The sequence below is a fragment of the Podarcis raffonei genome, chromosome 14, assembly GCF_027172205.1.
Source record: "Podarcis raffonei isolate rPodRaf1 chromosome 14, rPodRaf1.pri, whole genome shotgun sequence".
In the NCBI taxonomy this organism is placed as follows: domain Eukaryota; kingdom Metazoa; phylum Chordata; class Lepidosauria; order Squamata; family Lacertidae; genus Podarcis; species Podarcis raffonei.
In genome coordinates this window covers 17,356,263-17,382,964 of record NC_070615.1, presented here as the reverse complement: position 1 = coordinate 17,382,964, position 26,702 = coordinate 17,356,263, and the positions used below count along the sequence as shown (strand labels likewise).

Genomic DNA, 26,702 nt, shown 5'->3' with positions numbered 1-26,702 from the left:
CTCCGCCTCCTCGCCCATAGATCGCCCAGCCCCGCAAAAGCGGCCTTCCTTCCGGGTCTGGGTTACTATGGCAACGTGTCAACTTCCGGAAACAGGTGCATGGTGCTTGTTTTTTGTGTGTGCGTTCGTGTGTGTACACGTGTACGGGTGTATAGGTGCGGGGCTGGGGTTTGGAAAGCGGAGGAAGGGGTTGTGATTTGTTACTGTGAAGTTAATTAATAAGATTCATTAACATGTCTCTGGAGCTCAGCACCGTGTGTGTGTGTGTGTGTGTGTGTGTATATATATATATATACACACACACACACAGTGTATATATATATGTATATATTATATTTATATATATATATATATATATACACACACACACACACACAGTATATATATATATACATTTATCTTCCTCACATGCACTTTTTTTTTAATGAGGCCAGTTGGTTTGAGAGTAAGACTGGAGATGAGAAACTATATAACCTTTAGATTGGCTTATTGAATATTTACAGATAAATTGTAAAGAGATTAAAAACATTGACGGAATTATTGCAATAACCTGCCGTTTCATAAGAGTATATATTTAAAGAAGATGAATAAATGAACAAATTAAGTTAATGTGGATATGCAGAAGATGTTAAAAATAAATTTAAGGAACTGCAGAAGTGGGAGGAGGAAGTCAAGTTTAGAAATCAGTGAAAATGTATAAATTAAATTATCTATTATAGTGCTTTTTTCTGGGGCGGGGGACACAAACCTCATAACATTCTGTGAATCTTTGTACTTTGTACAGTAAATACATTTACTGTATTTATTTTTCCCAATTTGAACTATAAACTGGGGATTTTCTTGTGTCAAAATGAGAGTACCCCTAAAAAATTTTTAAGAAAAAAAGCAATGTGTGCGTGTGTGTGTGTGCGTGTATAAAACACCTTTAGAAGACATCCCTGTATAGGGAAGTTTTTTTAAATATTTAATGTCTTATTATGTTTTTATATATGTTGGAAGCTGCCCAGAGTGGCTGAGGCAACTCAGTGAGATACGTGGGATACAAATAAATAATAATAATAATTGTTATTATGACACTAGGTCCAGGGAGATCCAGGTTCAAATCCCTCACGTACCCATAAAGCTCGTTGTGTGACCTTGGGCTGCTTACTCAGGCACAACTAGTGTAATCTACCTCATAGGGTGGTTGTGCAGATTCAACGTGGGAGGAGGAACCATCTACACTCTCTGGGGCCCTTTAGTGTATAAGGTGATTAAAAACACACACACACCTGCACACAGCCCTGTGAGGTAGGTTAAGCTGAGGGAAAACAACTGATACAGGGTTTCACCCAGTGAGTTTCCATTTGGACGATAAAGTTATTAGTCTAGTGTTGGAGACAGCATGCCTTTGAATAACATCTGCTGGGGATCCCTAGTAGGAGATCGCTGTTTTATCAAGCAAGACTCTCCATTCTGGTAGAGCTACATAAAAAGAGCTATGCTGGATCAGACGAAAGGCCCATTTAGTTAGGCACCTTGTTCTCATAGTGGCTAACTTGATGCCTATGGGAAGCCCAAATGCTGGACCTCAGCACCATAGTGCTGTCCTCGCTCTCCCTTTTGGTTGCCGTGGTGTGAAGCAGGTATTGCTTCTCAAAATATAATGAACTGCTTTTGAGTGGGGGGAAATACCTGATCAATAATCAGATTATATTTTACTACAGAGCTTTCTTAATATTCGAAGCTGCCAAACTGCTCGTAGAGGGACAATAGAAGTGGCACAAAAATGCCCGTCTTCCTCCGGAAGCAGCCCCTGGACATACCTTCACCCACTGAAAAGGACTGGATTAAGAAAGACGAAGAAGAGGACATATACTTGAAAGATCCATATGAGTACCTTGATTCTTTGCCACAGCCTTATCGGATGATCAATAAACTGGTGAATCTTTTGCTTGAGGGAACCTGGGAAATTGTTGAGGGGCCGCAACCATTGCAGGAAACCAGGCAGCCGAAGGTTCCGCCCCCAAAGTACCCACCTTCATCTGAATTCCAGGTACTCATTCCCGGGCAAATTGTGGGATGAGTAGTTCTTACTTAGCAGTAGCTCCCCAGTGAATTCAGTAGGATATAACAAAGAGTCTTGTGGCACCTTAAAGGCTAACAAAGTTATTATGGCATAAGCTTTTGTGGACTAGAATCCACTTCACCATATGTATGAAGTGTTTTTCTGTGGTGGTAGGCATATATACACATGATTATTAGTGGGTGGGATGGTGAGGTCAGAGGGAAATGAACGGCAGTAAGCACAGACTGTGATGGTTATTTAACAGGCTACTTACATGTGTGCAAAATGGCTAGTGTGGTTATTAATATGGCAGCATTGAAGATAACACTAATATTTATCAGCAGTGAATTAATGCATGTAATGAGATTAATTGCTGAGATGGGCATTGTGCTTTCTTCACTTTCCATATTCCCAGGTTGAGGGAAGAGCAAACTGCATGGTAGCCGCTGGAGAATTCATCTTCATTGGCTTTTCTATGGGACTATCAGTCTTCAGCATACCCACATGTGAAAAGCCCACATGCGAGAAGGTATGTGCTTGGGAGGCAGCCAACGTTGAGATTTGTGCCATCAAGGTTTCAAACTTTGGCAGTAGCTCCTATCTCATTGGTTCAGTGGATGAGCTGGGTAAGTATATTTAACACCCATTTGCAAATTAGTTATGTTCCCTACACTATTTTCTATCCTACCTGTCTTATGAGGAGCTCAGGCCTCTGTTATGTTTGTCCTATCAACCCTGTGAGAGGGATCTGTATTGTTTTTATTTTACAGAAGGGAGAACTAAAGGAAGAAAGTGGCTTGCATGGAATGATATAGTGGCCTCATGCCTTTTCTTGTTGCCTGGTTGTAATTCTGAAAACCTCCCTGTGCTTTAATGACAACTAAGAAGCACGAATCCTGCCTGAGACAGTGTTGTTTATTGTCTTTTTCAGCTTAATTTTGGCAACTGAAGCAGCTCTGTAGTCATATGTCTGAGTTGTCCTGCTACTTGGATACCCACATTCAGCCAGTTCTGTGCCAGAACTGGTGCATGACTCGGATTTTGCAAGAAACTGCCCCCACACTAGCAACCATTCTCTTTTTCAAATAAGAGTAAGGTGTGATGAGTACACTGATGATGCCCAGCTCTATTTTTTGTGTATCATCTCATTTAGGAAAGCTGTGTAAGCCCCATGGACCAGCACCTGGGCTTGATGGTAGGCTGGAGGAGGGTCAGCAAATTGAATCTGAATCTTGGCAAGATGGAGGTGCACTGCCTGACCAAATCCAGTCTGGATAATTGATAATTGACCCTGAGGTGCTCCTGGATCTATTTCTGTGACTGGAGGTTCAGGTGACCTCAGTGGCTAGGATTCCCTTTTACCAAGATAGCATAATTACTGTTTTCCATGCTGTAGTAACCTCCCAGCTGGATTACTGCAATTCATTGCAGTGCTTTCTATGTAGGGTTCTCCTTGAAGTTGGGCTGGTGCAAATACAGCGGCTGAACTTTGAACAGGATATCACCAGCATGTTCCCCTGCTGTTGGAAGAATTGCACTGGCTGCTAGTTAGCTACTAAGCTAAGTTCAGGGTGCGGGTTTGGGTGCAGAAATAACTGAAATAATGTTTATTCCCTTATGAAACTGCAGATACCATCTCATCAGGAGGCCTGTTCCATACTATGTTGGAATTGGGATTTTAGCATGACAGCACCGGTCCTTTCCATTGTGTTTCAAACCAGCACCATCTCTATTGGATCATAGCCAATGTTAGTCCTGCTCAGAGTAAACCCACTGAGATGAATGACCATGGCTAACTTAGATAAGTTAATCTCAACTGTTGCCAGGGATAGAACCTGGGACCTTCTGCATGCAGAGCAGATTCTCTGCCACTTAACTACAGTGATCCCTTTGCTACATAAAACCCACCCCCTTTTGCTATTGCCTCTCCAGTTGGTGACTTGCTGGACTGCTGATGGTCACAGGTAAGCGATGGTCACAGGTAAGCAGCAAGCCTGGTAGCATGAGATGCTAGGGTTCAAAGGAGCAGGGCTTCTCAGCTATGCAGCTGTTATATCTCGCCTTCACTCCAGGGCACTCAAGGCATGGCATCCACGATTCTCCCGCTTCTATTTTACCCTCACCACAACTCTATGAGGTAGGTTAGGCTACAAGATAGTAGCTGGCCCAAGGTCACTAGCGAACTTCATGGATGAGCAGGAATTAGTATTTGCACCTCTCAGAACTCTCCGAAGGGAAAACTGATCATTTATAAGACTTGTCATTTAATGGATAATGGAAAAGAGGAAACCTGATGTGCTAATGAACATGAAATAAAAGGCATCCTAGTGCGATTTCTTCTGTTGTTGTGTTCCAGGTATTGCTCGTCTTTTTTACTTTTTCAAGGAGAATCTGCTGTCTATAAAAGCCATAAATGAAGTGGTGAGTCCCCACTATGTATCTCTTACAGTTACTGGTTATCTGAATCTCAGCTTTTGGAAAACCCAGTTATCCAAATCCCTTGTGCAGTACCCATATTGGTGCAATTCTAAGTAGAAAGGCACTTCCATCCACCCATATGTATAATTATTCACACACACACATAAACGCCTTTCCCCCCATAGCATTTGATATATAGCCTGATAATGATCATGCTTTACTTGGAAGTAAGACCTATACTTTCAGTGGTGTTTATTTCTAAAACAGTGCCCCAACTTTCTGCATGCTTCCTTGGAAACAAGTCCCATTTCACTCAGTAGGCCATCTGAGTAAACATGTTTTGGCTCAGTCTGAATGTAAAATGAGGTTAAATGTGAATGACCGACACCAGCCAAACTTAAACAATAAGAAGTCTCACAGATGCCAGTGGAAGAGATGCATGACTCATTCCTATGCATCTTTACACCAAAGTAGGTCTGACTGTGTACAGGAGGGCTTGCTACATGATACATACACGATAAAGCTATTTTTAGCCATCTCACCCCTTGCTTTTTCCTGTAAGACCAATTGCAGTCCTTAACAGTCGTCAACAGGTTTACCACACCTATCAGCCAATCACCCATTCCCACCACCCTTCTGAGTAATACCCCTCCCCACCCTCTCACTATATATAAGGGCCTGGTAACTTCTGTTTCAGTGTATCTGAAGAAGTGTGCATGCACACAAAAGCTCATACCAATAACAAACTTAGTTGGTCTCTAAGGTGCTACGGGAAGGATTTTTTTGTTGTTGCTTGCTACTTAGTATGTGTGTATAAAATTGAACCATTAGCATATCCTCTCCCGTAAATATTAATGGGACTTAATTTTGGTTGGACTATGTCAGCAGTTATTGTTGACTTTATGCATGCATGCTAAAAGTCCCCACGTGCTGCTTCAAGGTTTTACATATCTGCTATACTCAGGGCTGGCCCACCTACAAGGCAAGATGAAGCAGCCACTTTGGGCAGCAGAAAGCCTCACCCCATTGCCTCTGCTGCCAATTTCTGGCAAGTTTTTGCTGAAATTTTGAAAGATCTCGCAGAGTGTGAGAGATCTTGCCAGATTTTGGTGAGATCTCACTGAAAATTGGCGCTGGCTAGCTTCTCCACTAGCAGCGGAGAGGGTGGGGTGCTGCTTTTTCATTTTGCTTCAAGCAGCAAAACTGGATGTGTCAGCCCTGACTATACTTATCCTTCCAAGCCTCTTGCAGCCAGCCTATACTCTACATTAAGGTAAAGGTAAAGGTACCCCTGCCCGTACGGGCCAGTCTTGACAGACTCTAGGGTTGTGCGCCCATCTCACTCAAGAGGCCGGGGGCCAGCGCTGTCCAGAGACACTTCCGGGTCACGTGGCCAGCGTGACAAGCTGCATCTGGCGAGCCAGAGCCGCACACGGAAACGCCGTTTACCTTCCCGCTAGTAAGCGGTCCCTATTTATCTACTTGCACCCGGGGGTGCTTTCGAACTGCTAGGTTGGCAGGCGCTGGGACAGAACAACAGGAGCGCACCCCGCTGTGGGGATTCGAACCGCCGACCTTTCGATCGGCAAGCCCTAGGCACTGAGGCTTTTACCCACAGCGCCACCCGCGTTACCTGCATAGAACTCTCACTTCTGGGCTGAGTGTTTTGATGGTCCACCTTCCTGTTGATGCCAGCTTTCTTCCTGAATGAGGTCCTCTGCGTTCATCAACCGTCCAGCGGCAGGCGGAAAATCAATAGGCACAGCTTTCCCCACTGTGTAGTCCTTATCTGCAGCCAAGTCCAACTGTTAAAATGAGTTACTTCTATTGAACTCTGGAGGCAATGATGAATGTGATAAAGCCACGTATGCTTTATTGTGCATTTCCCTGGCAGAACATCAAGGTTTCTTCATCAGAGTCTTCTAATGATAGGTGGTGTGCTCAGAGTCAAACACATAAATGACAAAAGAGCTTTTGCAACAAACCTGCCAGATCAGGTATCCCGACTTGGCATTCCAGCTTCCACAAGCCCAGCCCGCTCTAATTTCAGAATATATATCTTCTTATCTCTTTTTTGTCAGGAAGATATTAGTAAGCGAAATACATGTGTCGCACTGGAACTCTCTCGCAGCGCTGATTATGCAGGCTTTCTGCTGCAAGGCAAGTCTCAACATTTGTCAAACTTAGCCAGACAAGTTGCAACCTGCGGGCTGGAGTTTAGCACTTTTTATATTTGCTAAAGGAAGTCTTTCAGGTTTCCCTTTGGAATCTCTCTTTTTACCATGATGTGTTTTGGGTAGTTCGTTTTGTGATACTGCACCCACTCGGTCTAATCTTCCAAATAAAAAATCCAGACCACCCTCCGCAGACAAGTAACTTTTCAAATACATATTTATAGCTTTAAAAAAGGGGGGACCAAGTCCTCAGAAGATAGCTTACAGAAATAGGCATTATAATCACAATAGGTAAAGGGACCCCTGACCATTAGGTCCAGTCGTGGCCGACTCTGGGGTTGCAGCGCTCATCTTGCTTTATTGGCCGAGGGAGCAGGCGTACAGCTTCCGGGTCATGTGGCCAGCAGGACTAAGCTGCTTCTGGCAAACCAGAGCAGCGCACGGAAATGCTGTTTACCTTCCCGCCGGAGCGGTACCTATTTATCTACTTGCACTTGACATGCTTTTGAACTGCTAGGTTGGCAGGAGCAGGGACCGAGCAACGGGAGCTCACTCCATCGTGGGGATTCGAACTGCTGACATTCTGATTGGCAAGTCCTAGGCTCTGTGGTTTAACCGACAGCGCCACCCGGGTCTCTATAATCACAATACATCTCAATAAAAAAGCCTCATCAATTAAAAAATGAGGAAGGGACCGGTGGCCTTCACATGTTCTTGGACTACAACGCTTTTCATCTCTGGCTATTGGCCACACTGGTTGGAGCTAATGGAAATTGAAGTGCAACAACATATGGGTGGCCACAGGTTCCCTGCTGCTGAATTAAAACATATGGCGCCTTCATAAAATCAATGTGAAAGGGCTTTATTATTATTATTATGAATAATAATAATAATAATAATAATAATAATAATAATAATAATAAGTTTCGAAGCAATCTGGGGCTCTCACTGGTACATTTGCACATGCTTAAACTCATTTCTGCCCTGCCTCAGCCCCTTCAAGGCAAGCTGCAACAATGCTGCTGTTTGGGGGGTGGTTCCATCCCACCACACTGGCGACTGGTAGGTCTAACTGAAGACCAGTTAGAGAAAGGGCCTTCATAGAATTCTCTAGAAAGGACCTTCCAGAGATATGGGGTCACCACCAATAAGGCCCTACCTCTGGTATATGGATACAACGGGCCTTTCTTGTTCATTCCTGAAGGCTGCAATCCTGTATCCACTTACTAGGAGTAAGCGCCATTAAACTCAGAGGGGCTTACTTCTGAGTAGACATGTATAGGATTGCACTGTAAGGCAGTCAAGCATATGGTGAAGAAGTTGTTTTTCTTCCCTACAGAGGTCGATTCCATTTCCTTTGGCTTTCTCCGAGAATATACGACTCTGCTAATATAAAACTATTAGAAGAAGCATCCTCAAAGAGCTTTAGAAAACACCCCTTATCAAACCGTAGGGGTTTCTGATCCTCAGCATAGTTTTTTTACACTGTTGGGTATATTTGTAGAATGTATTTACATGTATAAACTTTATCACAAAAAGAATAAATCAATCTGGATGGTAAAGGGCCAGAATTTTGGCAAGCAACTGCATCAGCAAATTGCATGACTTAGTTGCAGAGTTTTTGTGACACAATCCAGGCTATGGCACTGACATGGAAACTTTCTCAATAGGGTTTGAGGTTTCTAAATAGGATGCTTTCAGATATTGGGTAATGGATACTTTGAATGTGTGTGACTTTTTGTGTGTTTTGGTAAGATTCCCCCCCCCTTCCCATATGCTTCGAAACTTTAAGAGCCACTTACATGTCTATATATCTGTATCTCCTGACATACTATGTATAAGTGGCCAAGAGTAAGCAGGAATTTGCCTTTTAGGGAGCAAAACTAGAAAGATTGCTTGACTAAGAGACCTTTCTTCTCCTTCTGCATTGCTTCATCTGTTTTCTTCTGTTTCCTCACAGCAGGCAGCTCGGAGGCTTGGCTGGAGATCTACCGATTGCCTAAGGATTCTTGGCTAAAAGAGACAGAAAATGCCCAGAATGTCGCACTTACAACTCCAGCAAACACCAAGGACATGAAAGTTAACCAGGCAACCCTGCCAGAGAAGGCTGGGGTAGAGGTGGATAAAAAAAATGTAATTCCTATGGATCATATCTAGCCCCTCAAAAGTTTTTTGTGCCCCTCCCCTCCATGACTTTTCAATTGTCATTAGAATGAATGAATGAATGAACACATGAATGAATAAATGAATGAATGAATGTGGCCTTCCAAATGTTGTTGGACTCCAACTTCCATCAGCCAGCATGACCAGTGTTCAGGGACGATGGGAGTTCTAGTCCAACATCATTTGATAATAATTTTTATTAGTTTTCAATTACAACAATCCAATAATAGCCTCATTATAACAATGCCAAATTATAATACAATTACTAATACCAATCATTCAGATGCCAAATTATATAATTTAGGTGCCCCCCGCATTCTAGAATTGATGGTTTGATGGTTTACTTTATTTCTGCGTTCCAAAATCTTATTAATTTCAATTACACTACAGTCAAAATAGCAATATTAACGACTTCCATTCGTATCGACACATCAAATGATTTATAAACCTGCAGGTGAAGCATTCAAACTATATCCTTGTTCTTCCTGTGTGTGGCAGTTATCCTGTCCTTGTAAAATACTATATCTATCTTTTCCCAGTTGCTGCTGTTCTCCATCATGCCTTGGGCGGAGCTAATACCCCATTCTTGTTTCAGAAATTCTCCATTGCTCCGTCCTGTGCTTCATTGTTTTGCAACTTTAAAAGCAGTTGCAAAAATCACACTGTCCCAAGGAATATCATGTTTTCACCATTTTTTCTCTCAGCCTGGGAAGGAGAGTGATCTGCAAATAACTCAGTAATGAACATTACTGAGTCCAACATCATTTGAAGGGAAATGGGTGCCCTGTTTCCACTGTAGTTCTTCAAGAGAGTTTTGTCTTTAGTTCTTTTCTGTCCGGATACCATTTGTACACAGGTGTACATTCCAAACTTTTTCAGAGGCAGAAAATTTGTATTCAGTGAAGCCAAATGACAATGTTTCAGAGTTCTCTTCTCATGAGCAAGTAGTCTTTCTATCATGGATAGGCATGCCTGGAAATTATTTATTTGTATGAACCACTTGATCAAAAAATATTTCTCTTCGACTGGTGTGCAGATAAAATAACAGATAAAGAAACGCTGAGATCCACAAACCCATGAATGTGCTGCCCCTTCATTTGTAGCGTTAGCACAAGCAAACCTTTCAGAAATGGGCTTGCATGTTCCCCATTTCCTCCTCTTTCAAGGAGGAATTACCACCTGCTCCCTGTGTGTTTTCCTTTTCTTTCACTGGGAGCAGGAATGAGCATGTCTTAAAGGTTTGTTGAGCTGAGGGAGCTGCAGTGGTCCTAGGAGAAATTGGGGTATCCTGCATCACGTATGTTAGAGGGACTCCAGTGTGTTTATAATAATTGCTGCCTTTTCTGGTTCTGTAGAAGAAGGCTCCGGAAATCCAAGGACTGGTTGCTGAAGAGGTGGTAAGTAGTCTAACAGTGGTCTAAACTACTGAGCCTCTTGGGCTCACCGATCTGAAGGGTTGGCGGTTCGAATCCCCATGATGGGGTGAACTCCCGCTGCTCTGTCCCAGCTCCTGCCAACCTAGCAGTTCAAAAGCACACCAGTGCAAATAGATAATTAGGTAGCACTGTGTCAGGAAAGCAAATAACATTTCTGTGTGCTCTGGTTTCCATCACAGTGTCCTGTTGCGCCAGAATGTTGCTGGCCACATGACCTGGAAAGCGGTTGGTGGACAAATGTCAGCTCCCTCGGCCTGAATGTGAGATGAGTGCCGCAACCCCATAGTCGCCTTTGACTGGACTTAACCGTCCAGGGGTCCTTTACCTTTACCTTTTTTTTACAGTTCCTTGCATTATTTGGAGGAAACCATGACTGTTAAGGTGATATAATGTTCTTGAAGTGAAGGGTATTGGTTGATGTGCCCAGGGTCCTTTAACACAGATGAGTTATGCCGTAACTATTGAGAGATTCTGAACATGCCATCTTGTATGAAAAACACAACACACGTCACTGGATCATGGAAATGCTAGTAAACAAAAAAAGTAGACCACACAAGGTGGAAGTCGGCCAATTCCCGCTGCAGCTTATCTGTAAAGGAAGCCTCTTATGAAAGAATTAACCATTTATCTGCTCTAAGACAGGCAGAATTGCAACAAACTTGAAGATCATATTCCTAAATGCTACTCCTTTACACCATTATTGCTTCTTGGTTGACAACTCGTGGGGGAGGGGGGAGCAGCCAGCAGCCATTCCAGGGCTGGTTTGGACTTTGCAGCCTTAATTTCTGGCCCCTATTTTTGCTTTAGATGAGTGCAATGCTTATAGCATGCATTGTCCTGTGTCTTGGACCTGGAGTGACACTATGAGACACATGCACTATTTTTGGAGTCCAGCCACTTTTATTGTAGGATAGAGGAGGTCCCCCAGTCTTCGTATCAAGTGATTGGTTAACATTCCAAAGAGGATAGCCAGAAATTGCTTGGCTTCCGCAAATCTCAGTGTATGGGGAGAGATGGGAAGTGGACTCTGGAAGTGGAATTGATTAGAATTGCCTCTCTGCTTCATTACAGGATCCTCAAGTGCTTCTAAGCAGGCTTGAATCGAGGCTGATTCCCCCTGTTCTCTTGCTGAAGATCAGATCACCCAAACCATTTGCACGTATGAACTCTCCTTATCCTCTTCTGTTTACCTGTCTTTTCTGTTTCTGTGTTTTGTTGAAACAGTGCAACAGTAAAAATACAAAATGTAAAAATAGTGTGATAAATGCATGTATTAGGACCAACTAAAATGTACATAAATAAAACAACCCTCTCCTGCTGTGGTTCTCCAGCAGTTGGTGTTCAGTGGTATGTTGTCTCTGGTCCTGGGATTTGAATTTTGCCATTGTGACTAGTTGCCACTGGTGCCCTCCATGTATTTGTCCAACCCCCTTCTAAAGCAATTTCTGTGGACAGTCATTCAAATTTCATTGTCTTATCTTTGCACACTGAAGAAATACTTCCTTTTGTTCATTCTGAATGTGCTACTACTGTTCAATTTCATGGGCTGATCGCAGGTTCTAGTATGGTGAGAGAGGGAGAAAAAGTGCTCTCTGTCCACCTTCTTTACACAAAGGATAGGTACTGCATGTTTAGAGCGGTACAGTTTTATTTTTATTTTTTTTAAAGAAAGCCCCCGCCCCCAGGCACACAATCTAAAAAAATAAAATAGCAAGGGGAGTTGGAATGAAATGGGAACTCGGAGTGTGCATGTCGTTTGGCAAGGCATGTTCATTGCACCTCCTTAGCCTGCAGGAGGTGGGGACATAAATATTAAGACTTTTCATGCACTTCCTCCAACTTTCTCAAGTGCCTCTTCCACCATTAACAGGGAATGTTTCCTTTGTCAGAAATGGAGAGCACTACCAGCATTGACCAGCAGAGGCCATCAGAGCCCAGAGCTGGTCTGACTTTGCAATCCCTACAGAACCCGGTCTTCTATACTGAACAGCATTTAGTGCACCGAAAGAAAATAGAATGTTTTCAATTGATGCCTACTGTTTCTCCTTCCCTGATTAAAGGGCATTAAGAGGGGAGGATTCTCTCTCTAAAAAATGAGAATACAGTGTGCAAATTTGCAACAGGTTTCCTGTCTAGGCTGGTAGCCCTTTGTGACTGGCTCCTGCTGTGTATCAGACAAGGATTCTTCATGGCAAGGAGCCCATGACCGATTCTAACACTGTCTTGTATACATTTAAACTCAGCAAGCACATTTAAGCATCCTTATGAAGCCTTAATGAAGATTGATGATGGCAGTGTGATTGGCTTGGGATACAACCATATGCTCAAGGAAAGCCAATGGGAGCGGCAGGAGGCAATATTTAGCAGCACTTTCCAACAGTATCTGGAGACAGAAGAGGAGCTAGAGATCAAGGAGGAGAAACCCTGGTGAGTGGGGGGGGGGTTGAATTACATCTAACATTTATTTCCATCTTCTATACTTGTTATGCTCCTGGGAGCAGCAAGACCCACAGAGTTTATTTCTGCTGAAGTAGTAAAGCTGGAAAGATTCACCTCCAGCCCATCCTGGGTTCATGGGACAATTTATTAATCGGTGGCTTGATTTCTTTCTATATACATAGGAATGTAAGGCTGTCGTCACGCTGCAGTTCACGTGGCTGCTAATAGGTGGCCACACCAGCTCCAGCGGGACGACATGCAGGTGAGTGAGAAGTGCAGGCGGCAGGCGCCCAGGTGAGCCATTTAACGGAGGGGCGGGGGGAGATGATTCACAGAGCAGTATGGCAAACCAGTCTGTGAAGTGCCTTCCCCTTCTGTTAAATGCAGCTGCAGCGTAGTTTAATGTAGGGAGGGAAACACTTCAGAAAACTACTCTCTGAAGTGCCTCCCCCTTCTTTAAAATGTGTGGGGAGAGGTGGGTTGAGCCGTGAGGGGGATAGGTGAGGGGGTGGGTAAGGTGTAAAAGGAATGGGGTTTGCAAAGGCATCTAGACTGGTGACTGGAAGTGGCCTCCGAGACCACATAACACCAGTCTTGAAGGAGCTACATTGGCTCCCAGTATATTTCCGAGCACAATTCAAAGAGTTGGTGCTGACCTTTAAAGCCCTAAACGGCCTTGGCCCAGTATACCTGAAGGAGCGTCTCCACCCCCATTGTTCAACCTGAGGTCCAGCTCCAAGGGCCTTCTGGTGCTTTCCTCACTGCGAGAAGTGAGGTTACAGGGAACCAGGCAGAGGGCCTTCTCAGTAGTGGCGCCTGCCTGTGGAACGCCCTCCCATCAGATGTCAAGGAAATAAACAACTATCTGACTTTTAGACGACATCTGAAGGCAGCCCTGTTTAGGGAAGTTATTAATGCCTGGTGTTTTATTGTATTTTTAATATTTTGTTGGAAGCCGCCCAGGGTAGCTGGGGAAACCCAGCCAGATGGGCAGGGTATAAATAAATAATAATTATTATTAGGCAGGAGGAGGTGGCCAGGTGAGGGGGTTGGCAGGTAGGTGGACGGACATGTGGAGCAGGGGTGGCAGCCCCTAGTTTAATGTATACTTTAACAGGAAGTCACATGTTTGTTGTTGCTTTTTGTGGTGGTTTAGCACAAGCATTACTTATACCAGTGTCATTGACTATCTCCCCCCCCAAAAAACCCCTTTATATATATCCTATATGATTTAGAATGATTTATTCTCTCTTTCTCTCTCTCCCTCCCCACCCCTGGCCGCCATTTCAGCAATGCTATGTTCCATTTTCACTTGCCTGGCCGCACTTTGCCTGTTGGAACCGAATTCAGAGCTGAGCCAGGTAATTGTACTCTGGAAGTTCCTTCTGCAGAATTAGAGAGGCAAGTCTGAACAAAACTAGGTGGGAAATCTGGAACTTTGTGTCTGGGATCTGAATTTTGCATGGCCACCCACCTCTATTTTTGGCTTTCTTATTTTGCTCCCAGAATTGGGGAGAGGGGAGCTGCTGGGCTTCTGAAGCGCCTATCTTCCCTGTTGGCTTTTTTTTTTATTACCTTCTCTTTCTTCCGTTCTCCAGATATGCCCATTGCTCTCAGCATTCACTGGAGCAGGAGCCACAACCTCTGCTACTACTTTCTCAGTCGCCCAGCAAAGGAGAAAATTGGTAATGCAGTGTGCAAGTAACAGCTGCAATTTTATGTGCATTGTCAAACCTCCTCATGATCCATCCCAGAAAGACTCTTCTGGTCATCTCTGCAACGGTTCTGTGGCCTTTTTAAGCTGAGCTTCAGCCTCCTGCTCCTGCCACTTCTAGGCTGCCACCCCCTTGCTGCTTTCTCCACTGTAATGTCTAGTGTTCCCATGATACAATATTGCTGTTCAGAGGTGCCAGTTTTGGCATAAGCCTAATCTGTCTGGCAATGTAGTTCTGACCCTTGGCATGATGTAAGAGGGTCCACAACAGCCATTCGGCCCTGTATACTTGAAGGAACCTCTCACCCTGCCCCCATAATTCAGACTGGACACTGAGGTCCAGCTCCGAGGGCCTTCTGGTGGTTCCCTCATTGCGAGAAGGGAGGTTACAGGGAACCAGGCAGAGGGCCTTCTTGGTGGTGGCACCCTCTCTGTGGAATGCCCTCCCATAGACAACTGAAGGCAGTTTTGTATTGGGAAGCTTTTAATGTGTGGTATACTGTTGTAGGGACGCGGGTGGCGCTGTGGGTAAAAACCTCAGCGCCTAGGACTTGCCGATCGCATGGTCGGCGGTTCGAATCCCCGCAGCGGGGTGCGCTCCCGTCGTTCGGTCCCAGCGCCTGCCAACCTAGCAGTTCGAAAGCACCTCCGGGTGCAAGTAGATAAATAGGGACCGCTTACCAGCGGGAAGGTAAACGGCGTTTCCGTGTGCTGCGCTGGCTTGCCAGATGCAGCTTTGTCACACTGGCCACGTGACCCGGAAGTGTCTCCAGACAGCGCTGGCTCCCGGCCTATAGAGTGAGATGAGCGCACAACCCTAGAGTCTGGCAAGACTGGCCCGTACGGGCAGGGGTACCTTTACCTTTACCTTATACTGTTGTATTTTGTATATTTTTTTGGAAGCCGCCCAGAGCGGCTGGGGCAACCTAGTCAGATGGGCAAGGTACCCCCTTGGTGTGAAAAAAGATGTAGGGCCAAATAGCAACTCATAGGAGGCTGGATTCTTTTATTTATAATAATTTTTAATACATTTTTATTTTATTTAAATTTTACATTTCCAAATAAACATTTTACAAACTTTAAAATATCCAACGGCTTCCCTTCTTATCTTTCCATGGTTCATTTTACATATCATACATCCCTGCATATTTTACTATAACCATACAAATGAGTTTTCCATTTTGCATCCATGAAAAAATTATTTACTCTGTTGAATTTATCTTAATGCTGCCAGCGTTTTCAGCTGTATACAGTTATTTTACATATACAGTGGTACCTCGGGTTACATACATTTCAGGTTACATATCCTTCAGGTTACAGACTCCGCTAACCCAGAAATAGTACCTCGGGTTAAGAACTTTGCTTCAGGATGAGAACAGAAATTGTGCAGTGGCGGTGCAGCAGCAGCAGGAGGCCCCATTAGCTAAAGTGGTGCTTCAGGTTAAGAACAGTTTCAGGTTAAGAACAGACCTCCAGAATGAATTAAGTTCTTAACCCGAGGTACCACTGTATTCAATAAATGTTTCCCAGTCTTCTTTAAATGTACATTCTTCTTCCTCTCTTATTCTGTACGTTCAATCTGCAAGTTCTGCATATTCTGTCAACTTAAGTTGCCAATCCTTTTTAGTTGGGACCTCGCTCACTTTCCAATATGAGGCTGGATTCAGCATGCTGGTCACCCCAGTGCTCTCAGGCACAAGGGGAAAACAGTGCATAAACGAAGGAGGTCTTTAAGCAGAGGCTTGACAACCATATGTCAGGAGTGCTCTGATGGTGTTTCCTGCTTGGCAGGGGGTTGGACTCGATGGCCCTTGTGGTCTCTTCCAACTCTATGATTCTATGAGTCTAAGGTAAAGGGACCCCTGACCATTAGGTCCAGTCGTGACCGACTCTGGGGTTGCGGCGCTCATCTCGCTTTATTGGCCGAGGGAGCTGGCGTTTGTCTGCAGACATCTTCTGGGTCATGTGGCCAGCACGACTAAGCCACTTCTGGCGAACCAGAGCAGCACACGGAAACGCCGTTTACCTTCCCGCCGGAGCGGTACCTATTTATCTACTTGCACTTTGATGTGCTTTCGAACTGCTAGGTTGGCAGGAGCTGGGACCGAGCAACAGGAGCTCACCCCGTCGCGGGGATTCGAACCGCCTACCTTCTGATCGGCATGTCCTAGGTTCTGTGGTTTAACCCACAGTGCCACCCGCGTCCCTAAACGAAGGGTAGCACTATGCAAAAGGCGCTGTCTCTTTCCTTCCTACAGGCCCCATCATTCATAGGCTCTTTCATTCCTTTTTAGATTCTGATCCAAAACCAGACATGGTTTGGCCCTGTGCCTCTCCACTCACGTACTCAGCCGTCACACCTTGCTCCTGTTACCTGGCTTTTGCTTGCGAAGATGGAACTATTACGGTTTGGGAAAAATCTATTGGTGAGCTTTTTCCTTGCCAGCTTTCATGAAATTGCCAGGGGTTTCCCTCGCGTTCCATAAGCGAAGGCACTTGGTGAATTAAAAAAAGGGGAGTTCTAGAAATGAGGCACCACAACAAAAAATGTCCTGGTGGTGGTGGCACCCTGAGCAGGGTCTCTAGAGATCTTAATGATTGGGCCGATCCATGTGGGATCAGGCATGAACCTCCAAGTACTCTGGGCCCAGGTTGTTTTAAGATTTGTAGGTCAGGCTTCAGTAGAGTGAGGGGAAAAACAGGGCCGTTCCATCAGCTCTGATAGGAGACCAGCTCTGTTTGATTTCTCTTCTCCCTGAATTGTTTCCATTCCAGCTGTAACTTTAAGAATTGGTGCATGGCTTGCTAGTTTTCTTTTCCCTTTCGTATCATGTATTTTAGATTATTAGGCTGTAGGTGGGCCTCCTTCTTGTTTTTACCGATCTCATGTAACAATAAGCCAGCCGCTCTGGGAGCCTTTTTAGCTGAAGAGCAGGTTAAAAAACACTTAAAATAAATAAAACCTTGCACTTTGAATTGTGCCTGGAAACAAGTGGGTAAACTAAGAAATGTAAACTAAGAAACACATCTTCTAATATGCAACAGCATGTGATAGATGTGGGCTGGCCAGCAAATTGCAAAATCCAAGCACTGGGTAAGTGTGGCTCTCAGATGTGAAGAATGTGTGCTGTCAGGTCACACCCACCCATCAGCCAGTCTAGTAGAAACCATCTGTCTTATCTTGGCCAGGAGGATCCTGCTGTCATTCCTGTTCTCCCTCTGTGATGTTTATGCTTTCCTAGGGTTCCCGTTGTCTGTGACTGTGCTCCCTGATGGATTCGTTATACGAAGCATCCAGTTCATGCCATGTTTACCCTCACTCTGCGAGAAAGCGCCTGGCTCCAGTGAAGTTCTTGCGAGCACCAAAGTGAAGCTTCTGGTGTTGTGCACAGATGGGTCTCTCCACATGATTACATCGGGGGCCAAAGAATTTGACACCAAGCTGCTGGGGTACGGATGAGGCAGGATTCTGGCTGTTTACAGACCCAGAACCTGGTTTGAAGGGTGGGAGAGGTTTTCCTATTGAGAAGACTCTTTAGCCTAGGCCCTCCAAAGACAAATAGGGCTGCATACCTTGTCTTCCACTCATGTACTTCCCAGAAGAAGAGGGTACTTCATTTTCTGGTCCTCTTTTTATTGGAGTTGGTTGGGACTACTCTGGTTCCAAAAGAGTATTGGGAGTTGGAATTCATAGTTGCAGCTGGAAAATACCACCCAGAAGGACAAGGGAAGGCCATTTGTGATACAAGGGGCTATTCTTAGGGAAACAGGACATAAGTAGGTAAGAGCAGATGCAGATAAACTAGGTGACCTCTAACAAGATAATCCTGAAGGCCAAGGAACTGGGTGAAATGTGGAAGTCCAGTTTCTCATTAATTGAAATAAATACCTCCACTCCCAGAGTTTTAAAGCATTTAGAGGAAGTTCCTGATATATTCTCAGGATTTCACCCAGCAATCCTGACTGACAACATAGGGGTTTTTTTTGGGGGGGGGGTTAATTTGTTTTTTGAGAAATGAAACCAAAGTGGAATTCTGAGACTTGTGTTGTTTAAAAATGATAATAAAATAAAATAAAAGAACACATCAGGCTATGTCTGCTGGAGGCAATGACTTTTGAACATTGTAGAACACTCTGTTGGCCTCATTTGCAATATGAAGCAAAACCAAACCATTTCCCCAGAATAGTTATGCGAATCCACCTCTCTGCTCTCACTGATGTGCTTTCCCCGCAAGATGCCCAGAGAAGAAATGCACAAAGAGTAACACAAACTTGCATTTCTTTCATAGGCCTGAGACTCCCAATCAGACCATCACTGCTATAGCAACCATTTCTTCCTTACCTGATACGGTGAGTGTTTTCTGATTACCTCCCATAATGTCTTCTGCATCTTTTAAATACCAGAATTGTGAAAGCAGTATTGGGGGGTGGGGAGAGGAGATACTGTTTTAGTTAGATTAACACACCAAGATTAAGGTTTCTGGGCATGAAATTTTCAGTTAAGACTTACAATTTCTTGTGGGTAGAGTATGGATGTTGTATAGACAGCTAGCCCATAGAAGTGTGTGGGCAGCCATAACACATCTAAACTGGGGCCTAGAGTAGTTGTCAGACTTAAAAAAAACCCCACTGTCTACATAAACTATGCTTGTATACTTAAAAGCACACAAAATCAAAAGGTCAGTAACCCTAACAGGGGTTGTCCGGTCCAACAACAGTAGTGATCATCTGTCTACAGTTTATATTGAGTTGAACTACTTTTCTTTCCATGTGGCTAAGAAACTGAGTTTTCTCAGCATCAGTTAATACATTTTTGGCTGAAGTGGGATTTGTACTTCTGCCTAGCCCTACATCTTTCATCCTCTGGCTTTTGAGGGAAGGACAGAGCCAGACTGGTAGGCTTCGGCCCTGTTATGTTGTGCTGTTAAAATCCTGAATAAATCTTCTGCGCAGCTGTGCCTGCGAATGTGAATCATAACCTACCTGGGAAAATGCCAAGACCCACTGCTGATCCCATCCAAGAAAGTAGATATGGAAACACTATCAGTTCATTAGGTGGGTTTCTGTCATAAGTGATGAACTTTCATTGTTCCAGGTGCTGCTTTTCTTCTGGGATGGCACGGTCATTCTGATGGACACCACCACAGAAGATTATATTTCCCAGTTCATCATGCCTCCCTCCTACAAGGTGGCAACTTCCTGGCAGCCCGTTTTTTCTGTGGATACTCAGGGCCAATACTTGCTCCTCCAAGGTAGGATCTCCTAGATACAAAAGGGAGCAGGCACTCAAAACTCAGAAATAGCACTTGAAGGCATTCAAGCCCTTCCCCTGAAGTGGGAAGACCCCATAACATGCCTCAGGTGGTTAGCAAATGTCTTTCTATTGTGGTCTCTGCAGCATCACAGAGAACTCTTTAAGATCCCTGCTTGTTGTGCCCTAGTTTGGCTCAATCCAGGAGATGATGAATTAAAGCAAGGGACTTACTGGCATTGCAGGGCCGCATCTGATAGGGCAAAGTTAAAAGAGACTATGCAGGATTACAACAGGCATGGCAAAGCATGGCCTTTCAGGACCCTGGACAGGTAGCTGTGGCAGATGCCGGCTGAAACTTGCCCAAGGAGAGCTGTTACAGTGGTACCTCGGGTTACATACGCTTCGTGTTACATACGCTTCAGGTTACAGACTCCGCTAACCCAGAAATAGTACCTCAGGTTAAGAACTTTGCTTCAAGATGAGAACAGAAATCGTGCTCCGGCGGTGCGGTGGCAGCAGGAGGCCCCATTAGCTAAAGTGGTGCTTCAGGTTAAGAACAGTTTCAGGTTAAGAACAGACCTAAGTACTTAACCCGCGGCACCACTGTATTTCAGTAGCATGCTGAGGCCCTGTGGTGGAGGCTGACTAGTCTGGACCTGCAGATAACTTGCTACCTCTGAGGTGCTTGTCAGTGTTTCTCAAAAGGGCTGTTGTCCGATTCAGCAGCCACCAACCCCTATTATGCGACTGAGTCTGAGGAGTTAAGTAAAGAGCCACACAATCTGGACTCTATGAGGGCAGAAGGAAAGTTGCTTTTTGGGTGACGCCTCCTCCCACTGTCTTCCTCTGACCTGGGAAGACGGGGGAATTGAGGCTGGAGAACATAATACTGTTCGGCAGCCCTGTTTAGGGAACTTTGTAGTGTTTGAAGTTTTATTCTGTTCTTAGTGTTCTGTTGGGAGCTGCCCAGAGTGGCTGGGGAAACCCAGCCAGATGGGCAGGGTATAAATAATAAAATAATAATAATAATAATAATAATAATAATAATAATAATAATAATAATTTATTATTAAATTAATTATCATCATGCCCTCTCTCCTTTTCCCTTCCCCCACTTCTACCATTCTATTTTTCTTACGTCCTGTTTAAAAGAAAAGGATTGCTTATGTTTTCTTCAGGAATCTCTAGTACAGTGGTACCTCAGGTTATATGCGCTTCAGGTTACAGACTCCGCTAACCCAGAAATAGTACCTCGGGTTAAGAACTTTGCTTCAGGATGAGAACAGAAATCGTGCTCCGGCGGTGCAGCGGCAGCAGGAGGCCCCATTAGCTAAAGTGGTGCTTCAGCTTAAGAACAGTTTCAGGTTAAGAACGGACCTCCAGAACCAATTAAGTACTTAACCCGAGGTACCGCTTTATATATCACAACACACATATGGGAAGAAGGCCAAGATCTGACAGACAGATGGGGTGGCTATGTGCCCTACTTTTCAGAGGTCAGACCTCAACTTGAAGGAGTCCTCTATTTGGAAGGCTGCGCAATTAAAGTTTGGTTAATGGTAAAAACAGAAGAAGTGAGGGCAGGAGCTTTGAAGCTGCCCTATAGTGGTTAACACTTGATCAGGAAACAGAGCAAGGACACAGGTCACTTGCCCAGAGTCTTCCCTGATATGATGCAATATATTTCTATTTAAATCACAATAATTGCTTCTAAATTTGCATCTCTCTCTCTCTCTCTCAATTAGCATTTGAAAATCTTTGCTTGCTTTAGTCCTCTTTTGCTGAAGCATTTCCTCTCTTTTGGCGATTTGGAGTTTTTGAATAATTTTTTAATTGATTGGTGGTTCACAAAAATCAGTTTAAGAACATAAAGCAAGCCTTCTAGATCAGGCCAATGTGCCCATTGAGTTCAGGATCCAGTTCTTACAGTGGCCAACCAGATGCTTCTACTAAAACTTCTGTAATTACAGAACCCCCCTTCCAAAATTTGCAACTTTTTTTGCTTTGTATCTGCACTGTAGACTGTTGTGGTATGTAAAATTTCCTGTGCGGCCCCATTGCCTTGCCGCCAGGTCACGTAGGAGAAATTAGATTGCCAAGTCAATGGTTTCAGCTGAAATGCGGCCAATTTGTTTCAACAGTGAGCATGCACAAAGCCCAACTCCAGCTGCCTTTGACCATATAGTTCAAGGCTGGGACTTTCATTAGCCCCAACTAGCCAGGACTGCTGAGAATTGTAGGGCAATGGCATCTCAAAGGCCACAGGTTCCCCATCTCTCGATGGAAGACTCATGCCATGCATGTGCAAGATTGTAGTTCATAATATTTCCAGTCAAATTGCAAGTAACCCTCCCACCCTGTTTCTGAGGCAATGAAGCTTGCATGCAGCAATTTACAAGCTGAGTGACTTCCTTTCTGGTCTAATTCCTGGCTCATTAACAGTTCCCACTGTTGTAACCTCATGAACAAATGAAGGTGGCATATACCGTTAAACCCCTGACCCATCCAGTCCAGCAGTGTCTTCTCTGACTTGCAATGACTCTCCTGAGTCTTAGGCAAAGGCCTTTCTTATTATTGACTACCTGATCCTTTCAACTGGAGCTGCTAGGGATTATATCTGGGGCCTTCTGTATGCAAAATGTGCTCACTTTGAGACTGCTGGGCTTTTTTGGTTCACAGGAAGTGAAAGTGAGCGTCACATTTGTAAGTGACACGAAAAAGCCCGCCCGCCCCCACATGGTTCTTTCCAGTTCTTATCAGGTTCCTTTTACTTGAGGGAATCTCCAAGGGAGAAATGTATCAATTAGCAGGCAGCAGACTTTTAGATATCCTATTGCAGTGATCCAGCACACCCGCTGTTTAATGTGGAATCTCCCTGTGTCTTCCCTCCTCTCTAGAAGTTTCCTGGTCCTATTTATTGAACTTTGTTGCTTGCACCTGGAGCCACGAACCAAGAACCACCCTGCCAAGCTGATAAGCCTATTGTATCAATGAATGAATGAGTTTGTCTGTTTGTCACTGTCAACCGCAAAGACTCAAATTACTTTCAACAGGAGAATACAGTCGTATCTTGGAAGTCAAATGGAATCCGTTCCAGAAGTCCGTTTGACTTCCAAATGTTTGGAAGCCCAGGCACGGCTTCTGATTGGTAGCAGGAAGCTCCTGCAGCCAATTGGAAGCCGCGGATGCCCCGTCGGATGTTTGGCTTCCAAAAATAGTTTGCAAACTGGAACAGTCATTTCCTGGTTTGCGACGTTCGGGAGCCAAAACATTTGGGAGCTGAGCTGTTCAACTTCCAAGGCACGACTGTATGTGATTTAAAAACAATAACACATTAGTGGCATGCGACTCCTAACAAATTTCTCCCATGGGAGTACAGCCCCCAAAAGAGAAAAATAGTGCCCATCCCAACTTGTGTGTGTGTGTGTATTTCTCTCTTAGCAAGCTGTTTTCTTTCTGCCCACAGGGGTCAAGCAGCAAACGGAAGGTATTTTCATCTTTGACTTCACAACTTACCCATTCATGGAGGCTTTTGCCCTCAAAGCCGAAGAGCAACCCGAAGCCTTAGCCGTAGTCCTACCCTGGGACAAGCGCTGTAACATCTTCCTAAAAGATAGGTAAGTTTCTTGAATCGGAAAAAGACCTGGTGCTGGCGAGCCATTTTTGCTCATGTGATTGCGACAGGGGACCGGAGCAGGAATGTTCTCTGGAGAGATCAGCACCCTACCTAACGGCGTTAGACTCTCAAACAAACTCGGTGCATCCCGACTGGCATAGCACCAAGGACATAAGGAAAACATATATTCTGTTCAAGCTGAGTTCAAGGTGCTGATATTGGCATGCACATCTACACACAGCTTGGGGCCCAGGATACCTGGAATATAATCTCACATACCCAACCAGTTGCTTCACCAGTCTGCAGGAGGGCAGATACCATATAATCAGGATGTCCGTTCTGGGATTTAGGCTTATAGTGTGGCAACAACACTTGCCCTCTCTCCCATTCCATGTCCAACAAGTGCTGTCTCTATTGACTTTTGGGTGCCTCTTGGAGACCTTCTGTTCCTAACAAGCCTTTTACGTGGATACTTTTATCCCAGCCTTTCTTTGCACTGGACTTGAAATTGTTTTCATAAACGTTTTTATTGCTGATGTAAAAACTGATGTTAATTGCTTCAGGATGTTTCAGGGGAAGCAATTCATAAATGAAATAAACAAGCCACAGGATAGTGGCCACTGTTAATGGAGCAACCGGGTTTAACCCAGGTCCCAAGATTTCCAGATATAATAGCAGCCATATGCTTATAGATCAGTACTTGCCTTGACAGTTCAATACTTTTGAACTGTATACTTTGGGTGCAGTAGAGAAGACTTGTGATCTCCTTGGATAAACTATGTATCAAGCCCCAATTTCAGGGAAGATTGCATACTGCATTTATTGTGATGCGTTCCACAGGGTGCAATTTGTTTGTAATGTCATCAGATGGCAGTACAACATGATCCACACAGATGAGCACCATGAAACCTTTCCTTATACTGAGTATTCCCTATTCTGAGGGCTAAATTGGCCTAAACTGCTGTCCTGGTCTCCTTTGAGAGGAAAGATATAATTTGAATTAATAATAATAATAGTAATTTTATTTACTCATGCTTTTATACTACTTACCCAGTTGTGTCCTCTAGGTGGTTGACAGCATGTTAAAACCAATTCAACAATAATATGAAACAACCAAAACCAGTTAAAATGGTATGAAGGGATGGTGAGGATTAATTGCATTATTTATTTTTAAAAGTTTTTATATGTCTCATTTTTACATTTGTCCCGATCACTTACTTTTATGTGGCTGTTATAAAAATGAACGAATGTGAATGACTTTGAGAACTTGAAAGTGAGAACTACGAAGGATAAGCCTTACTTACAGTGTTGGGGAGCACCATTTTGACTTAACTCCTTATCGCTTAACCATCTGGCACTGAGTGAATGAGGCATGGCAAAGTGGGCTCAGGCAGGAGCCCAGGGAGATGGAATCTCTGTCTTTGTCTCGTTGCCAGCTTGCAGCGGCTGTCCACAATTAGCCAACAGATGCCCGAGTGCTGGAGCCTGCTGAAGAACTGCGCAAAATCCTTAGCAAAGGGAGAGTCACAAGAAGTGGTTGAGGAAGAGGAGACTAGGTGAGTTGGTCACTCTCAGAGGCTGATTTTGTGTTGCTGTATCTTTCACTAACCCATGCCTGTCATCTTAATGGCAGCTGCTTATCCATCCTTTGCCAGTCCAGGCGATTTCCTAAAGCAGGTTATTTTGCTGTCATGAGGAGCTTTTTACCCTTTGGCCTCCTGCTAGGAAGGATGTTATTGACCAGTTAGTGTTAGAAAAATGTCTGTGTCTCTTGGTCCTCTATGCCCTCTTCCTGGTTCCTTGTAACTTCACTTCTTGCAGTGATGGAACTGCCAGAAGGCCCTCGGTGCTAGATCTCAGTGGTCTGGGCTGAACGATGGGAGTGGAGATGCTCCTTCAGGGATACTGGGCCAAGGCTGTTTAGGGCAAGCACTTCAGTGAAGTTAGAGGGACACATTTTTTAAATATTTAAGAACCATCGAAAGCATTTGAAACAATAAGCACAGTGAAACATTAAAACTTAAAAACAGAGTAAAGGTAAAGGGATCCCTGACCGTTAGATCCAGTCATGGATGACTCTGCGGTTGCGGCGCTCATCTTGCTTTATTGGCCGAGGGAGCCGGCGTACAGCTTCCGGGTCATGTGGCCAGCATGACTAAGCCGCTTCTGGCAAACCAGAGCAGTACACGGAAACACCATTTACCTTCCCGCTGGAGCAGTACCTATTTATCTACTTGCACTTTGATGTGCTTTCGAACTGCTAGGTTGGCAGGAGCAGAGACCGAGAAACGGGAGCTCACCCCGTCGTGGGGATTCGAACCCCCGACCTTCTGATTGGCAAGCCCTAGGCTCTGTGGTTTAGACCACAGCACCACCTGCGTCCCAAAAACAGAGGTGTAGGACTTCGAATGATAAAATCAAAACCTTTGAGCTGAGTCCAGTAGGATAATTGGCAACTCTTGGGTTACCATGAAGGGTTGTGCTAAACTAGGGTTGCCATATTTCATTAAGTGAAAATCCAGACACAAAAGTTGTGTCCAGATATGGGAAATTCCAGACATATGGCAGCCTAGCTAAACCCATTTTCTGTCCCTTGTGAGCACAGTGCCTAAAAGTGCAGCCAACTTCTAGCTGCAAAACCCTACTCTGGGTTCTTCCTTGCTTCCAGCTCCAATGCACTGCACTTGCTCCAGCCCAGAGACCTCTGGAAAGCTTAAATGGTATAGCAACTGTGGGTGTGCCTGCATACATTTCCCTCCCAGCCTTGCATATGGCTGCTATCAAATCAGCAGTTAATTCTGCTTTCCTGCTCTAACTTCTTTCCCAGGGATACTGAAGAGCCATGACACATCGGCCAGCACACTAGTCAGAGGACTCAGTGATGAGCCAATGAATTACATTCTGCGCTTTGAGGAATTCCGGCTGAGAGCGTAACTTTGCTATTTTGTCCCATAACCTTTTTTTGGATCCTTTCAAAGAGCACCCGATCCACCATCACAAGCCTTCAGGCTCTGAACCCAATAGGTAATGAGTTCCAAAATGGGAATAGACTGTCAAGCTTAAAGGGCAAACCTTGTTAAAACGTAATTAATGTCAGAGAAGGGCAAGGGGGAAGTGGAGCAAAATACAGGAGACATAGGCAAAGATACTGGGAAACTGGAATATGTGGTGCTACAGAATATTGAAGAAATCTCCACAAGTGCGCTAAGTCTACTGTCTCTTCTATCACCGCCTCCTCATCTGCTCAGAACCTGAACCTATAGATAGGGCCTAGGTTTGATTGCTTTTTAATTCTTGCATGGCACCTACCAGTATTTGACATCTTAAAAATGAACAGTACTGCTACTACAATACAGCAAATAAATAACAACAGAAGACGTTATGTTCACTTTGTTAATATGGGAACCTTACATGCAAATAAATTGCAGAGGAGCAAGAAAA

At 44.4% G+C, this 26,702-nt stretch overlaps 1 protein-coding gene across 4 annotated transcripts; it reads left to right on the top strand.

Moving 5' to 3' along the window:
* Positions 1-24: 24 nt before the first annotated feature.
* Positions 25-26,702, top strand: WDR93 (WD repeat domain 93). Of its 4 annotated transcripts, none has more exons than XM_053364031.1 (18): positions 25-95; positions 1,707-2,035; positions 2,463-2,673; positions 4,404-4,468; positions 6,547-6,625; positions 8,600-8,757; positions 10,158-10,199; positions 11,310-11,397; positions 12,482-12,665; positions 13,968-14,038; positions 14,276-14,362; positions 16,686-16,817; positions 17,634-17,841; positions 18,681-18,741; positions 19,487-19,643; positions 23,112-23,262; positions 24,698-24,817; positions 26,089-26,702. In XM_053364031.1, exons 2-18 carry the CDS (start codon positions 1,769-1,771, stop codon positions 26,105-26,107), a joined length of 2,100 nt encoding a protein of 699 aa, XP_053220006.1. In that variant the 5' UTR covers positions 25-95; positions 1,707-1,768; the 3' UTR covers positions 26,108-26,702. The 4 variants fall into 4 exon arrangements, with proteins under 4 accessions (XP_053220006.1, XP_053220003.1, XP_053220005.1 ...); XM_053364028.1 differs by having other exon boundaries at positions 8,600-8,772; XM_053364030.1 differs by having other exon boundaries at positions 6,547-6,629; positions 8,607-8,772.

Excerpts from the sequence above, each read along its gene's own strand:
- WDR93 (XM_053364028.1), top strand. The coding sequence starts at position 1,769 with ATGCCCGTCTTCCTCCGGAAGCAGCCCCTGGACATACCTTCACCCACT. Across the intron at positions 12,666-13,967 it reads ATCAAGGAGGAGAAACCCTG|CAATGCTATGTTCCATTTTC; the intron begins GTGAGTGGGGGG and ends CCGCCATTTCAG. Across the intron at positions 16,818-17,633 it reads GGTTTGGGAAAAATCTATTG|GGTTCCCGTTGTCTGTGACT; the intron begins GTGAGCTTTTTC and ends ATGCTTTCCTAG.